Source organism: Mustela lutreola, chromosome 16, assembly GCF_030435805.1.
Source record: "Mustela lutreola isolate mMusLut2 chromosome 16, mMusLut2.pri, whole genome shotgun sequence".
Taxonomy (NCBI): Eukaryota; Metazoa; Chordata; class Mammalia; order Carnivora; family Mustelidae; genus Mustela; species Mustela lutreola.
Genome location: NC_081305.1, coordinates 6,838,455 through 6,854,222, shown reverse-complemented (window position 1 = coordinate 6,854,222; position 15,768 = coordinate 6,838,455). Strand labels below are relative to the sequence as shown.

The following is a 15,768-nucleotide window of genomic DNA, read 5'->3' as shown; positions in this document are numbered from 1 at the left end:
TTCCCATGAGTCATGTGGGAAAAGGGTAGAGGTCTACCAGAACAAAGTTGGGTTCCAACAGTGAGGAGGAAAGCATGAGATGGATTTGGGGCAGGCAGCCTGGAGGATCTGTTATCACAGGTATGTGAAGAGGAGGACCCAGACATGTGAGCTGGAGAGGATATGTGAGGTGTGTCCCGTGCATGGGGGAAGGATAATGTGCCCTTAGTCGCACAAACCAACCCTTTTATTGTCTAGATCTGTGGTTCAAAGAATTTAGAGCCTGGTTATCAAGTCTGACTGCTCATGGGAATCACCTGGTCTTTAAAACTATTGTTGCCTGAGTCCTAGCCCAGAGGTTCTCATGTATTGGAATGAAGTCTTCAGATTCTAGCGTGTAGCCCAGGTTGTGAACCACTGGTGTAGATCAACAATTCCTGTAGTGTCCTCTAAGGAACACTAGCTTTTTTTTTTTTTTTTTTTTTTTTTTTAGGAACACTAGCTTTGACTGAGGTGCTGCAGTACTGGATCCCTGGGTTAGAGAGGTTTAGGAGTAGCAATACACTTTCTCTCTTGTGCTCATCTCATCCCAGCAGTGCCCTTTTAGCAAATTAAAAACAATGACAATTCCCATCCCAGAGAACTTGTATAACCTTTTATACAAGTGTGTTTCTCACATTTCTTTGATTCAGAAACATTTCTGAGGGAATGACACCTGTTATGTTGAGTTGTGCTCCCTACAGAGATACACTGGAGTCCTAACGCCCAATACTCAAAATGAGATCAGAATTGGAAATGGGGTTGTTGAGGATATAATTAGTTAAGACGAAGTCATAATGGAGTAGGATGGGCCCTCAATCCAGTATGGCTAGAGAACTTATAAGAGGAAAAGAAACACAGGGACAGATACAAGGAAGAAGGCCATGTGATGACACAGAGATTAGAATGATTCATCCTCAGGCCAAGGAACACCAAAGAACACCAAAAGCCAGAAGAGAACATGTCCCCTTTGACACCTTGATTTTGGGCTTCTATAAATATCTGTTATTTTAAGCCACCTAGTTTGTGCCACTTTGTTCTGGCAACTGTAGCCAATTTATATGACGGCTATTAACCTCTCTTCCCAAACACAGTTTGGGAAACTCTGAACTAGAATCATTCAGAAACAATCCCTGACCAACCAAGAAGATTAAATAGTTCACAGACATTATTTTTCCCAAACTCCAGACAATATTCGTTTTATTTCTAGAAGGAAATACATTTGAACAAACAGTCTATCACAGTAATGACAATTGCACATATCTCTCTATATATTTTTCTTATTTTTTCATTTGCCGGATGTGATGCCTTTACTATGCACACAGGAAAACATCCAGAGAGAATGTAGAATCACCAGTAAACATAGGTCTGAGGCTTTGGCCTTCCCCTTCTGTAACTGCTTATATTTGGATGAAGAGCTTAACCACTGGGTGCAGCTGGTGCAGGTGGAGGGGGCCAGGCCTCTGACCCGCTACTTGGGCAGCTCACTGCTGTTTCCAGGCTCCTCTGTTTTACATTTAATCCCCAGGAAACCTAGTATTTTCATCAGCAAAAAATCAGCAATCTCTCCTTCCTCCGACAGCTGAAGAGGGAAAAAGAACCATGTGACGTACATAGAACCATCCTCTTTGGAGGCTTCTCTTTCTTTCTAAGGAGAAACCATGGTATAATTGTCCAGTTCGGTCTCTGCCAAAGTCACTTCGGTATTTAGTCAACTTTGTGTTGGGAGTCTCCTTCTTCTGCAAATCCCAAGGGTGTGTGTTCCCACCTTTATCCCGAGGAGGTTCCTTCTTCCCTTATGACGAAAATGGTAAAATTCCCTCTTTCACCCCCAACAGAGACTCTTAGGAATGTATGTGCAAAGACCCTTGTGCATTGCTGCTGGGAACGTGAAACAGTGCAGCTGCTTTGGGAAATAGTTTGCTGGCTTCTCAAAATTTAAACCAGTTACCATATGACTGGTTGAAATACATTTCTAGGCCCAAGATGGAGCTGCTTCTGCCTGGCATGCCATGACAGCAAACCGAAGCTTACAGAACTTTTGGTGTCCCTGTAAATGCTCCCCTGCCTAGAATATCAGGTCGGCCAGTCCCCAAACACAAAGCCACCTCTGGGCTCTATACTTCTGTCTTACCCCAAACAAGGTTGACTGTGTGGCTCCAGCCAATCAGATATATATATTTTTTAGTTTTTCTCTTCCTTGTTCTTTATTATTTCTCCTGTAAAGCTTCCTGTGTTCCGCCCGATTTGTACTTCTCTGAATGGAGACTGTCCACTTCATGAAGTGTTAAAGTTTGTATCGCCTAAGTTTTCTGCTTTTATCATCTTTTAACAGATTCTCAGCCTCGGCTGTATTTTAAAATCACATGGGAAGATTTCAAAAATACCAGTGTTCTACTCATTCATCCAGGGATTCTGTGTTTATTGGTCCCAGTGCAGCAGCGGCAGATGTCCCAAAAGCCCCCATGTGATTCTAACGTACAAGTAGGGCTCAGAATCACTGGGGTTGTGAACGGAGTGCCGCCTTGGGAATCAGGAGACCCAATTCTAGTCTGCCCTTCATTTGCTTGTAATCTCAGGGAAGTAATTTCCTCCTTCTGGACTTGTTTCCCCTCCCATGAAACAGGGGCTTTGGGCGACAATGGTCTCTCAAATACCCATAATGTCTAATGCTGCTCGATCTCTTCCTAGTTCAAGGTCAGTGACTGTTGAAGAATAGACCAAAGGGACTCACCTGATCATATTTTTGCTCCTCATTGAAGGCTACCAGGATGACAGAGATAAATAGATTCAGCACCACAAATGTCATGAAAATGATGCAAGACCCGATCAGGAAAGAGCCAAGCACTGGGCTATAGTCCAGGACCTGTGGGGAAGAAAGCAAGACTCATCCCCAGGAGTCCTGTGACCTAGTGGCCACTTCCCCCAGGCACCCTCAGAGGAAAAACTGGTTCCCAGATGAGACAGGGCCTGGAACCAGGAAGGTCTGCTTCTGCCTGGCAGCTGAGAAAATGGGCAGTGTTCTCAAGAGCTGCTAGGAAAAAGGACAGCCAGCACCCCTTACTCCCTACTGCCACCATTTCCAAATATGGCTACCATTTCTGGCTAGGGCCAGGAACATTCTAGAGACCAGCACAGCCCTCTCCTGAATAGCCAGTGCCTGATGTTCTCCTGTAAGCAGGTGTCCCCAGGGTGAGCTATGGGCCCTAGTATGGGACTATCTGCCTAGAGAAAAGGGAACAATTTTATTTGTCCAAAGTTACCCTGTGCTTATCTGACATGGACTCAAGGGATAACATCCACCCAGGAGGAGGCATTTGAGGAGGGCGCTTTTTCTTTCTCATAAAGGCTTTATGTAGATGGCAATGTCGGTGTCCCCCACCCCCAACCCACCACACCCCATTACCTCCTCATAGTTAAAGATTCCTAGCTGAAGGCTGATCATCGTTTCTGCTGCATCAAAGAGAGTTTTGTAGGAACGGAGTTTCCAACCAAATATTAAGTTTGACTGTTATGGAAAGAGTTCTTGTGAACATAGAAAGAAACCAAGTGACCTCCCCACTCCACCCCCAACGCCTATTGTTTGACAGTAAAGTCAGTGTTCTGGGTCAGCCATATCCTTGGCCTAGCTGTACCCCTAATGCCAGTTCCTACAAGGGCCTGCAGGTGGGTGTGTGTACATACCCAGTTCTGTAAGGAATGAATATGCATTTCTGGGGCTCAGGCATCACCCATTAAGCCACTGTTATGTTCACTCAGATGACTGCTCTAAGAATCCACAATGAAACTAGGCTCCTTTAGGCCCCAACCTTTTTGCTCTCGGGGAGTTGGGTTGCATAACAAAACCGAACCCAGGTTTCTGCCTGGGCCTTACACCCCCACACAGCTATTTCCTCCTCCTTTCCCCCCAAAGATTTCCACTATTGTGTCAGAGACCCAACACTTCCTTGGCTCTGAGTTGGGTGACTTCTGGTCCCAGAGAACACTGCAGTATCCCCAGCTTCTGCACTTCAGATGGAGGACTGAATAAATCCATGTCAACTGAAGGGTCAGGTGGAGTATTTTTGATAAAACCAGACTCCAGCTTTTTAGCGTATACCCTCCATCACTGCATCGACATACCTCGCCCATTTCTCAGGGTGAGAGAGGAAGATGGAGTAGGCTCAGAGACTAGGGAGTCAGGGTTGAGGTAATAGGGACAGAAAAAGGATGAGGAATGGGAGAGGGTTAGAGAGGCCGTGGAAAACACCAGTGGGTGGTCAGGGATGATGGAATGTGAGACTGGATGGGGCCAAGGCGAGAACTGGGAGAAGAGTTGGGGTAGTGAGTGGGTCAGGATTGGGTGAAGGGTCAGAGAGGAGTGGGGGCCCTGGTACTATGGGGAATGTGGACTTGGAGAGGTTGGGGCATATTTAGATGGAGATCAAAATGTGGCAGAGGGTCTTTGTTTCTCACATTAAGTGAAAATGAAAGAGTTGATAGTGCAACATTTTTTTCATTCACAAAAGAGATTTGATTGCCAAACACCTCTCACTGTCAAGGGACTGAATGAAATGATTTTCGGCACCATTAAGTTCATGCCTCATGTGCGAGGCATCAGGCAGTGACATAGTCTGCAGATGTGTCTGTCCTTCCTTCCCCATCTGCGCAAGTCATCTCCACATCCCCCAACACAGAGGGAATGTTCTGTGCATGTCTGAGCAGTTGGGATGTCAGGAGACCTGACACATCCAGACAGGGTCGAGATACAGAAGGGAATTCTTTGTTGGAGGTAGTTAGCCATTTCAGTCGTAGAGACTATACCTCCTCACTCTTACCCATCTGAGGTCTCTAGCCTTTTTCATTTGGGTTGGCCAGTTTATGAGCTCCCAGCTTAAAAGCCCTGGACTTAGAAGCCCCATCATCTCCCTCAGGTACTGAAGTCTTCTCAACCCTAACCCTCAACCCCCCACCCCTGAGAAGCCTTTGCTTCCAAGGAGACCAGCCTTGAAGGTTTTACTGAAGAAACCACTCACCGCAATGGAGTAAGCCAGAAGCATGATAAGGATGACAACAATGAAGCCTGAAATGTCCCCCCAAGCCCGGCGCAGGGCTGAAGTGATCATGTTCATTTTGGGGTTCAACCTGAGCAGATGCCAAAGCTTCACTGTGGACAGCAGTACCAGGAAGGCAATGATGTAGCCAAGGGCAGCATCAGCTGCTGCTGTCTCACCAAAACTGATCTCCCTGTGGGACCGAAAGGGGAGACTAGGTCTCAGAGACTATGGAATCTCAGCGTAGGAGGCTGGATTGGATTTAACATGATCCCAGAGGCCATCACTTCCCATAATAGGTCTGAGAGATAGAACTGGTCCAATTTCCCCAGCCAGGTAATGGTGAGCTGGTGATGATGGTGATGGTGGGATGATGGTTATGATGTGAATACGATAGTGATGTTGGTGATAATGATGGGGATGATGGTGAGGATGATGCCTATGATAGGGATGATGATGTTGATGGTAGTCATGGGACCAGTACCTAGCATTTTTGGTTAATGGCTGCAGAGCTATGGAGGAAGAGCAAAGGAGGAAACCTCCCAGTGTCAAGAAGATGGAAGTAAGGGCATTCCGTGAGCCTCCCCTCCTGGTTTGGGGTCCATGGTTTAGATGCCCTGCCCTCCCTCACACTTTCTGAGTGTGTGCCTGCCTTGCCCTTGCATTTGAAGGAGGGATGGAAGTACCATTCAGTTTCTTTGCTAAGTTAGGGCCTGTTGAACCTCAACTGCATTGTCTCAATTGACCTTCAAGATCACTGGATGAGGTAAGTATTACTGTCTCCGTTCTACAGATAAGGATGAAGGATTGGCTCAAGGTCACAGAGCTAGTGACATAACTAGTGGCGGAAGGATGAGAGTTGGAATCCAGGCATGTCTGATTTCACTCTGCCCTTCATTCCCTTCTCTTCCTATATTTGGACTTTTAATTCAGTCTTAATGTCGTTGTATCATTAACATGACATAGAACTAAGGATGCCTGAGCAACTCAGTGAGCCAAGCATCCCACTCTTTATCTCAGCTCAGCTCTGTTCTCAGGGTTGTGTGTTCAAGCCCTGTGCTGGGCTCCACACTGAGCATGGAACCTACTTAAGGAAAAAAAAAAAAAAAGTAAAATGGAGTAGACCTATATCTGGTGACATGGATGGAGAACAGGTTGTTGTTACAGGATTTCCTTTTCCTTTGGTGCCTGTGGTTCTGGGTCACAACACTTTGACCAAAGAGTGGTGGGCAGCAAAGCAAAGTTTCCTGAGCAATAGTCAAGTGATAATTCGAAGCTCCTGAAGAGGGAGGAGACCTCTGGGCTTGCCCCCGGGAGTTTCTAAATCTATGGGTCTTTATGGGCTTGCTGTGTTGTTTTAATCTGATAAACCCTCCATGCATTTGTCATTCAATCAGGTTTTTGTCATCCATCAGTGGGAAAGAATGGAGGGCTCTTTCCAGGGTGGTGTAAAATGCTTTTAAGGCTGTTTTCCTCTTTGGTTGGGGGGTGGGGGGCTTTGTTCCTGCCTGCCTTTCTTACCTGAAAAACAAAAGGGGGTGGATGTTGATAATTCCATCTTTTAGAAGTTTAGGGAAGATTAAAGTATATAAGATGATGCTTTTAAAGTGTTTTTATAACAGAGTACAGCATCCAACAATAAATAAATGTTTTCCATATCAATAAAATCAGTGGATGAGTCAAGACGCAAAATGGTTTGAAGTAAGGATTGGGATCCTATAGACACACAAGCTAGGTTTTGGGGTTTTTTGTTTGTTTGTTTTGTTTTGTTTTAAGATTTTAAGAAATCTCTACACCCTACATAGGACTCAAACTCATGATCTTGAGATTAAGAGTCACATGTTCTACTGACTTAGCCAGCCAGGTACTCCTTAAGGATTTTAATTTTAAGTAATCTTTTTTTTTTTTTTTTTTTTTTTTTTTTTTTTTTTTTTTTTTAAAGATTTTATTTATTTATTTGACAGAGAGAGATCACAAGCAGATGGAGAGGCAGGCAGAGAGGGAGATAGAGGGAAGCAGGCTCCCTGCTGAGCAGAGAGCCCGATGCGGGACTCGATCCCAGGATCCTGAGATCATGACCTGAGCCGAAGGCAGCGGCTTAATCCACTGAGCCACCCAGGCGCCCTAATTTTAAGTAATCTTAAAATTACTTTGTAAGCATGAGGATCGAATTTATACCCCCCAAGATCAAGAACTGCATGGTCTACTGACTGAGCCCCTCTCATAAGCTAGGTTTACATTACTTCTCTGCCACCTTTTAACTCTGTGGCTTGGAAGTTAGCTCTCTGAGCTTCAGTTTCTTTCTCTCTCTCTCTCTTTTTTAAATCTTTTATTTATTTATTTATCAGAGAGAAACAGCACAATCCGGGGAGCAGCAGACAGAGGGAGAAGCAGGCTCCCTGCTGAGCAAGGAGCCGGATGCAGGACTGTATCCCAGGACCCTGGGATCATGACCTGAGCTGAAGACAGAGGCTTAAATGACTGAGCCACCCAGGCATCCCTTCAATTTCTTTATTTGTAAAATGGAGTAGTGTTAATGTAAGCAGAAAGAGTTATGTGTCCCCAGAAACAGAAAGACCTAGCTTTCTTGACAATAGGAAGTCATTTTAGGCCCCCAGCCATCTTGTGAGTGAATGTAAGAATAAAACAGCCATTATCAGGCCAGGAGATAGTCTGATCGTATCAGGGACAGTCAGCCTGAAACAAAAGCAAGATTGACTTGATGTACATTCTTGAGTTCTCTTTGCAGGATCTAAAACTCCTTGAGTACTCAGATACCAGACCAACTAAAGCCAGGGAATTGATAATGCTGACCTTTGCCAGCCCGAGTGACTTTGACCTGGACTCAATTACCCTAAGATGACTTCTGCCCCAAGGCCGTGGTGTATTTCCCATCGTGCCTGCAAGCCCATTCCGAATATGCATTCCCCCTTACCTCAAAACCACCAGTTTTGTTGTTTGAGGAGACACTGCTTTGGAAAAGATCCTTGGTGTTCTCCTTCACTTTTTGCAAACAAAATTCTGCCTTTTCCTACTCTTTTGGCTTGGTGCTGTGTTTTGGCTGGACACCCACTAAGAGGCAAACTCACGTTCAAGTAGTAACAACATGTACCATTGTGGGTTCTCCTGAGCATCTGGTGGGCTAGTGCCTCTTGCCTAGCAGAGTGGACACTTTGTAAATGGTATCAGATGTAGGCAGACTGGTGTGCTGCTACATCTTCTGGGCAGGGACCTTCACAGGGTGTCACATGGTTTTATGTTTTGGTAAGATTTTCAAAAGTAAGATACTGTTCTATTTTGTCTTAAAGAGCTTTCTCAACTACAGATGTGTTAGGCCCCAAACCTGAATCTAAGCGGTAGCTATAGTTATGTTTTTCAAGAGTGAACCTGATCTGAGGATCAACAAGATTTCAAAAGCCACACCACCACCCGCAGACCACCCTCCCTACCCCCGCCGCAACCCTGGGGCCACAGAGCTGGAGGAAACAGGTCTAATATGGGAGTTGGGCCCCGAGGCAGAGCCACTTACTCCTCCCCATGGTTCCGGTAGTGCTGGAGGTCTCGTTCTGCCAGGATGGCCCTCTTCACAAACATCGCCAGGGCACTCCAGCTGGCCAGGATGATGGTTAGCTCCAGAAGATTCCACTTGCTATAGAAATAGCACCACCTCTGTTTCCTCATGAGCTTGCCCTGGGAGAAGAGCTGGAGGTTCTACCACATGCTATAGCCAGAACTGTGCCTCCCCACCCCTTCCACCATGGCTCTTCAAAGCACCCAAGATGACCCTTCAGCAGGGGCCTACTGTATCCTAGAGAAGCTTCTCAATAAAGAAGCCCCAGAGTACCTGGGGCCTCTCCCCAGCCTTGTGCACACACCTCATCTGCTTTCAGCACCAGCATGGGTTGTAGAATTGGGGGCACATAAGAGTAACAGCATCTAACAAGAAAAATATTTAATTATCCCACTCGTTCATAGAGCATTTACTTTAGAAAACCTATCATTGTGAAATCTTTCTCTGCCCCTTTGAGATGTATGTAAATCTTCTTGAAAGTTAAACTAGCTTCAGGAATGTTTTTCTAAAGGACCTGGGAGCTTTCTCTTTGAAGGGTGAACATGAAGGAAGGTAGTACCCTTCATTTGCAGTTTCTCTGGGAGGGTCAAAGGTATTATGTTGTGCAAGTTCTAAGCCTCAAGTGGTAGGCACCTGGTTCCAGGTTGCACAATTACCTCCTAGTGTGAACATGTACATTTATTTTTCCTTTTGATAAAGGCAGTTACAAAAGTGGCCATCCCAATTACTAGCTGAATTTAGGGTGGACTAGTAGGACAGATGATGCCATGCATCCTCTTGAGGATTCATTACTATTTATCTTAAGGATGAATGTGTAATGGATCCCATTAGCTCTGCAGTATGCAAAAGTGAGACTCCTTTCTGTCTTTGGAATTTCTTACTGGATTGCCTGGGACGCATACCACAGTTTAGCGTCATGCTTATTCAATAAGAAAAGTTGTTTTCTTGGGAGAAGTTAGGAGTTACTGTTTAACAGATACAGTTTCAGTTCTGTAAGAGGAAAAAAATTCTGGAGATGGGTGGTAGTGATGGTTGCATGACAATGTGAATGTACGCAAGGTCACTGAGCTGTACATTTAAAGAGGCTGCGGGGGGTAACTTCTATATTATATATCTTTATCTACCACAATTAAAAATGAGTAGTTTTGGGGCACCTGGGTGGCTTAGTGGGTTAAGCCTCTGCCTTCAGCTCAGGTGATGATCTCAGGGTCTGGGGATCGAGCCCCACATCGGGCTCTCTGCTTAACAGGGACCCTGCTTCCTCCTCTCTCTCTGCCTGCCTCTCTGCCAAATAAATAAATAAAAATCTTTTAAAAATTTTTTAAAAATGGGGTAATTTTGTTAAAGTAGTTTTTTTTTTTTCTACCTTTGTGGACAGGTTTTCTAGATTGGTAGGAGACTTTGTTTTAATCATCTTTCCCCATCAGGTGTCACATGTCAAAGGTATTATGTTGTGCAAGTTCTAAGCCTCATGCGTTTCACTCCCACTAAAGAGAATCTTCCAGGTCTGTTACATTTCCCTCTTCCTCCCTACTCTTCAGGAGAACTGATTAGTGTTTGGCTGCTAAGAGGCTAAAGTTTACCTCCATTAAAAAGGGATGAAGGAGGGTAAGATTTTCAGAACTGCTTAAGTGGCGTTTTTGAAAAAGATTTAAGGGCTTTGGAGATAAGTGTTGTGCTGCCCCTGCAGGCAGAGGGTGAGGGCAACCCAGAGAGGGAGGAGCGATCTGGGGGGTGTGGTGGGGTGGGGACTGGATGGGCCTCCTTTGGTGTTCTTAGGTTGTTATTTGATGACTGTTCCCTGTTCCGTTTGCATTGGTGATGCCCAGAGGCCCCGTGGGATCCAGGTTTGTAAGTCTGAGGTGCAACAGAGGTGTTGAGTGTCAAGTTCAGTGAGCACACTCTCTGGATTCAATTTTGGCCTTGAATAAATTCCTTAAATGTCTCTGGACTTCAGCTTCCTACTCTGTGAAGTGGAGCCAATAGAACCTTTCTCCTGTTTTTTTTTTTTTTTTTTTTTTTTTTTTAAGATTTTATTTATTTATTTAACACAGAGAGAGAGAGAGAGAGAGAGAGAGAGAGAGAGATCACAAGTAGGCAGAGAAGGGGGGGAAGCAGGTTCCCCGATGAGCAGAGAGCCCTGTGCAGGCCTCCATCTGAGGACCCTGAGATCATGACCTGAACCAAAGGCAAAGGCTTAACCCACTGAGCCACCCAGGCGCCCCCTCCTGGTATTAAAAGTTCTTTGCACAATGTCTTTCACGTGGTAAACTCTCAAAGTACCGTCCTTACTTTAAAGTGGTGGTTGTGACTGTTGAGCAGGGGATGGGGATGCCCTTTCAAGATGTCTGATTTGCATTTTTGGTGGGGCAGGGGCATATACCGAGCTTGGAATGAGTTCCCAGCTTCCTCAAACCACCATCATTATCAACATCTGCACCTTCATTTTGCAACATGGTGGTATTTAAAGGTAGCAAAGGAGATTTTTTTCCCTAATTGCCAGGGACCACAGGTGAGCCACTGGCTACCTTTGATGTTTTTGAAGGGTCTCAGTTCTTCTCCCTTCCCCACCCAGGAAGGATCACCCTCTGAGTCTCAGTTCCTGAGAGGTCCTGAAAGCTAGTCCCTGAGCTGGGTCAGCCCTCAGGACTGCAGAAGGACCAAAAGGATGCCATGGCAAACAGGTTAGCAGAATGTGCCCCTCTCCCTTCTTCAGCCCTCACTCCAGGGGAGGTCCACGAGAGGGGACAGGCACACTGCTGCTTCCATCCAATGGAGCTGTCATCTACCCCTCACCTGCACAACCATGTAGTAGAGGAGGAACAGGAGGTAGATGGCTTCTGCTGCTACCACGAAGGGGTGCCAGCCGTCAGTGAAGGGGTACAGGCGCAGGCTCTGCAGGTTCACATGTGTAAGGAAGGTTCCTGGGAAGCAAAACGTGTTCTGTTCACCCAGTCACCCACCCGCTCAGAGCCACCACTTCTGACTGGAAGGCATCAGTGACATGATGCAAGCTCGGGCCCTTCCGAGGACTGGCAAGGGCAGAAGAGAAGGTAAATATCCTTCAGACCCACAGACCCAAGGGACTGGGTGCACAGTGGATGTCAAAGGCAATGAACATATTAGAGGGGATGCAGGAAGCATAGCTGGAAGAGCTGCTTCCTATCCTCTGCATCTGGTATCAGCCATTTGTGTCCTCAGTCACCTCCAGCCAAAGCACACCATCCCACTGAACATTCATTTACTCCAGGCTGGCTCACTTAAAACTGGTTTACCTAAAGAGAGTTCACTGAAGATCAATTCATCTATTGGCCAGTATTCCTGAAATTCAGCCTTCTTTTAAATCATCTTTCATCCATTTGTGTGTTTTGTCTTTTGGGGGGAGTATTATAATGATATTTTGTAATGATTTAAAAAAAAAAAAACAGTTTGACTGATAAAGCTTCTGCCTCTGAAGACAAAGCCAACCATGAGAATGTCAGAACAGAGAGACACAAACAACCTGAGTCCTTGCCAACATCAGTGGGCTGCTTGAACCAACCAGACCTGAAATCCATTCCTCATTTCTCATTTGTAGAAACACATAATTTAATCAGATGTGTTTGGACAGGCTGTTTAGTTGGTCTTTATGAGCCACAAAGGTGTCAAAAAGAGTAGGAGAACACGGGGATACAAATACTACTCCCCCCAACAAAAGGGTTTGAAATAAGCACTTCGTAGTGGCCAGAGATCATGGAAGTTGAAGGCCTTTTACTTTTCACTTTACATGGTTCTGAAATTTTAAAAACTACAGGTATGTATTTGTTTTACTAAAAATGTAATTTGATACTAAAAATGGCTTAATTTTTAGAGGAAAGATGGTTGAATTTTAGGAAAATCGGTTATTAGCTGAGGAAGCTTTGGGTCAGTGTTTTCAATAGATTATGGTAGCTTTAAAAGAGGTGGAAGGCGGGAAATGGAAAGAAAGAAATGGAACAGAACACAGAATATCAGAGTATACTGCATGTAGTGAAGGAAAATATTTTTGAAGCTTTTGTCTCAGTTTATGTATATTTGTATGTGAGTGTATTGGAAAATAATGTAAAATGTACCTCTTCCTGTAGGTTGAGGTACAAATTGTAAAATGTTGTTTTAGGGGAAATTATCTGTTACCAGGTCACCCCTTCTCCAGCCTTTCACTGCCAGCCCCCCAGCCTGCCTTCCCCAGAGTAGGAAGCTGAAGATGATGAGCTGTCTTCAGACTCTCAGTTTGGTTCCCTCAGGGTATCTTGGGGACGGGCCAGAGAGAAGTGGAGGCAACTAGTAATAAGGCTGGAGCAATGCTGGAACCCGACCTTTGGGTGCCCAGGAAGAACCAAGACCCATCCCCAAGTCTGCCAAACAACACTGGACCCAGAACTCAGGCCCTGGGGCCCAGAGGGAGGGGTGTCTGTCTTCTAGAACACTATAGATGGGGTCACAGGTGAGGCTGCCCACCCAGGGCGCTTGTCTCCAGGGTCAGAGTGATGATGCAGAACAGGTTAACGTTGGCATTGTAGACGGTGAACTCCACAAAAACAGCTCTGGTCAGTCTGTCCAGCCAGGTATTGTCAAAGAGGTATTGGAGAATTCTGTAGGAAAAGGACTGTTTAGGGACATCTCCAATTACAGTGGCTCCCTGCCCCCCTGTCCAGGAAGGAGGCCAGGGTTTCCTATAGAAATTTCTCCCTCTGGCTCTGCTCCGTCCCCTGGGCCATAGGACCTGGGGGCTCCTCCTGGGAGTGATCAGTTTCCCACCAATGGTGCAGTGTCTTGGCATGCATAGTCTCCTGAACATTGGGGGCCACGCATAGTCTCCTGAACATTGGGGGCCACACTTACAGGACCTTTTCTCCCCATAGTGCCAGCATCCGCATCATCTGGAAACTCAGTAAAAATGCAGATTCTCAGTCCCCATCCCAGATCTTTGGAAACAAATTCCTCTAAGGGATCTGTGTTTTGCAAATCTGTGTTCTGATGAGCCTTCCAGGTGGGTGTGATACTTTTTAAAGTTTGAGGACCACCCGTGTGAGAGGAGCCACATAGAAAATCAGGGGCTTAGGCAAGCCGACTCAGCTTCCTTACCTAGGGTGGTGGTAACACCAGTGCTTTGGGAACATTGTGAAGAGAAAATGCAACAGTGTGTCGTTTGTCTGTGTGAAATAGGGACAGCTGTTATTACTGGCATTAATAGTGATGGGCCTGTTTTAAGATATGCCCTGTGCCCACTGGGTCTGTGTCCTGCTTTGTGTTTAGAAGAGAGAACATCAGTTGTTGCAAGTGGCAGGAAAACACTTCTTACACGGAAACTGACAATTCCTGTCCTGTCCTGAATCCCAGGGGACCCCTGTCAGTTGACCCCTGTCAGTTGTTCTCTGTAGGGTTTTGTTTCCTGTGTTCCTCAAGATGCCTGAGGTGCAAATGGGTTCACTGACTTGCCTGGGGCCACACAGCTAACAGGAGCAGTGCCAGGGTTTCACACTTAGGACTGTCTAACTCTGGAGTATGCTGGGAGAGGCAGTCTGCATAGGCCCTGGATGTCCCTGCTCTACCTTGTTGAGTATTCCAGGAATGCAAGTTCCTGGCTGGGCTTTACCCAAGCCATTTCTTAAGGCTGTGTTTGCAGTGAGAAACCTCGAGGGATAAGGTAATGTCCTTCAGATAAAGAGCAGGTTTGCTTCTGTCACTATAGAAACAGTGAATGCTCCAAACTCAGTGTTCTTCCTTGCTACTATAATTCGCTGCACATAAAAGCATGATTCTTGGCTAAGATTACTAGCCTTAGCCACTTCCTATCTGCCTGGTAGTAGATGTCTTTGTGTAGTAGAGCTCCATATCCCTACACTGGCTCTAGCAGAGGCCACCAGACTCAGCCACCAGGCCGAGAGTGCTGGAGAGGGACTTTGAGATTGTAGTTTCCAGGGACCCAGAAATACAATCTGAATACTTCTGTGTCCCCCAGTTCCTCCCTACAATGACATGAATGAGCTTTGCTGCACCTGCTAATAAGACCCAGACCCTAGGAAATGGCTTTCCTTGGGTATACGTGAGTCAAGTGAGTCTTACCTTGATGCGCTTTTGCGATCAGTCCCCAAGGGGACCACATAACCTCCTCCCCGGTACACAGTGAGTTTGCCCCAGATGGGATACCCTCGGCGTTGGCTCTGGCTCTGGTACTGCCAAGCCTGGGAAAAGCCACTGCTGTTATTGGGTATGGTGGCATTCCAGCCTTCCCCATAGTCTGACAGATCTTCAATATCCAGAGAGTATGGTGCATGGCATCCATTGAGAGAAGCCTGCAGCTGTGGGGCAAGAGAGCAAGAGTTTTCCCGGACCCTCACTTGGCGAATCTGGGCACTGCCCACCAGCTTAGAATTCCCATCCGTGACAAAGCCTGGAAATGAAAAACAGGTGGGTCATTCTAGCCATCAAAATTGTCTTAGTGCATCCTGGCCTGGATGTTAACATGAACTTCAGTGTACCCAGTGTAAAAACAGTCAAGAGTAAGTGGTTCATGGCCAATCACAGGCTATATTCATCACCATCTTCCACGCTTAGGTGTGGTCTACTTCCTGCATAACTTCTCTTAAGGAATGGTACCCCCACCGCCTGGTCATCAACTTGGAGACCTTTTGTGCCCTTTCTCTCAATGCTCATATCCTAATGGTCAAGGCTCATCAACTCTACCTCTTCACTGTTGTCTGCTCCCATGCTCATTTCTCCATTCACCCCTTCCTCTCATGCCTCCATCAGCCCCATCATTTCTAGCATCCTAACTACTCTCTATTCCGACTTCCACATGATTCTAGAATGATCCCTCTTAAGTGCAAATTCCATTATGTTACTCCCTCCCGAAGAAACTGTCAATGCCTCATTTCCTTAAGCATAAAATAGAACTTCTGAGACCCTTGATGATCTGACCCCTATTCCTCTTTTGCTTTACTTTTAATTGGTCCTCAACTCATACCTTACACTGCAGCCACACTCAGCACTTTGTAATTCCAGGGACGTGCTGTGCTACTTCAGGCTTACCTTTCCCCCTATTGTCCCTTGCACCCGGTATACTGCTTCTGCCTAGCTGATTCATGCTCATGTATCTCTCACTTACAATATCCTCCACTCTGCATC

General features: G+C 45.9%; 1 protein-coding gene and 1 long non-coding RNA gene across 5 annotated transcripts in view; one reads left to right on the top strand and one right to left on the bottom strand.

Moving 5' to 3' along the window:
* Window positions 1–15,768, top strand: part of LOC131817488 (uncharacterized) — a 94,092-nt gene that overhangs the window by 16,692 nt on the left and 61,632 nt on the right. The window lies entirely within an intron of this gene.
* LOC131817481 (polycystin-1-like protein 2) overlaps window positions 1,229–15,768 on the bottom strand; it is a 163,109-nt gene continuing 148,569 nt past the window's right edge. The window contains exons 37-44 of the mRNA XM_059150871.1: window positions 14,707–15,034; window positions 13,099–13,232; window positions 11,419–11,546; window positions 8,581–8,741; window positions 5,034–5,244; window positions 3,425–3,526; window positions 2,753–2,884; window positions 1,229–1,600 (exon numbers count right to left, since the gene is read on the bottom strand). Of these exons, the coding sequence (XP_059006854.1) occupies window positions 1,490–1,600; window positions 2,753–2,884; window positions 3,425–3,526; window positions 5,034–5,244; window positions 8,581–8,741; window positions 11,419–11,546; window positions 13,099–13,232; window positions 14,707–15,034 (1,307 nt within the window). The 3' untranslated portion in view covers window positions 1,229–1,489. The remainder of the gene's footprint in view (window positions 1,601–2,752; window positions 2,885–3,424; window positions 3,527–5,033; window positions 5,245–8,580; window positions 8,742–11,418; window positions 11,547–13,098; window positions 13,233–14,706; window positions 15,035–15,768) is intronic.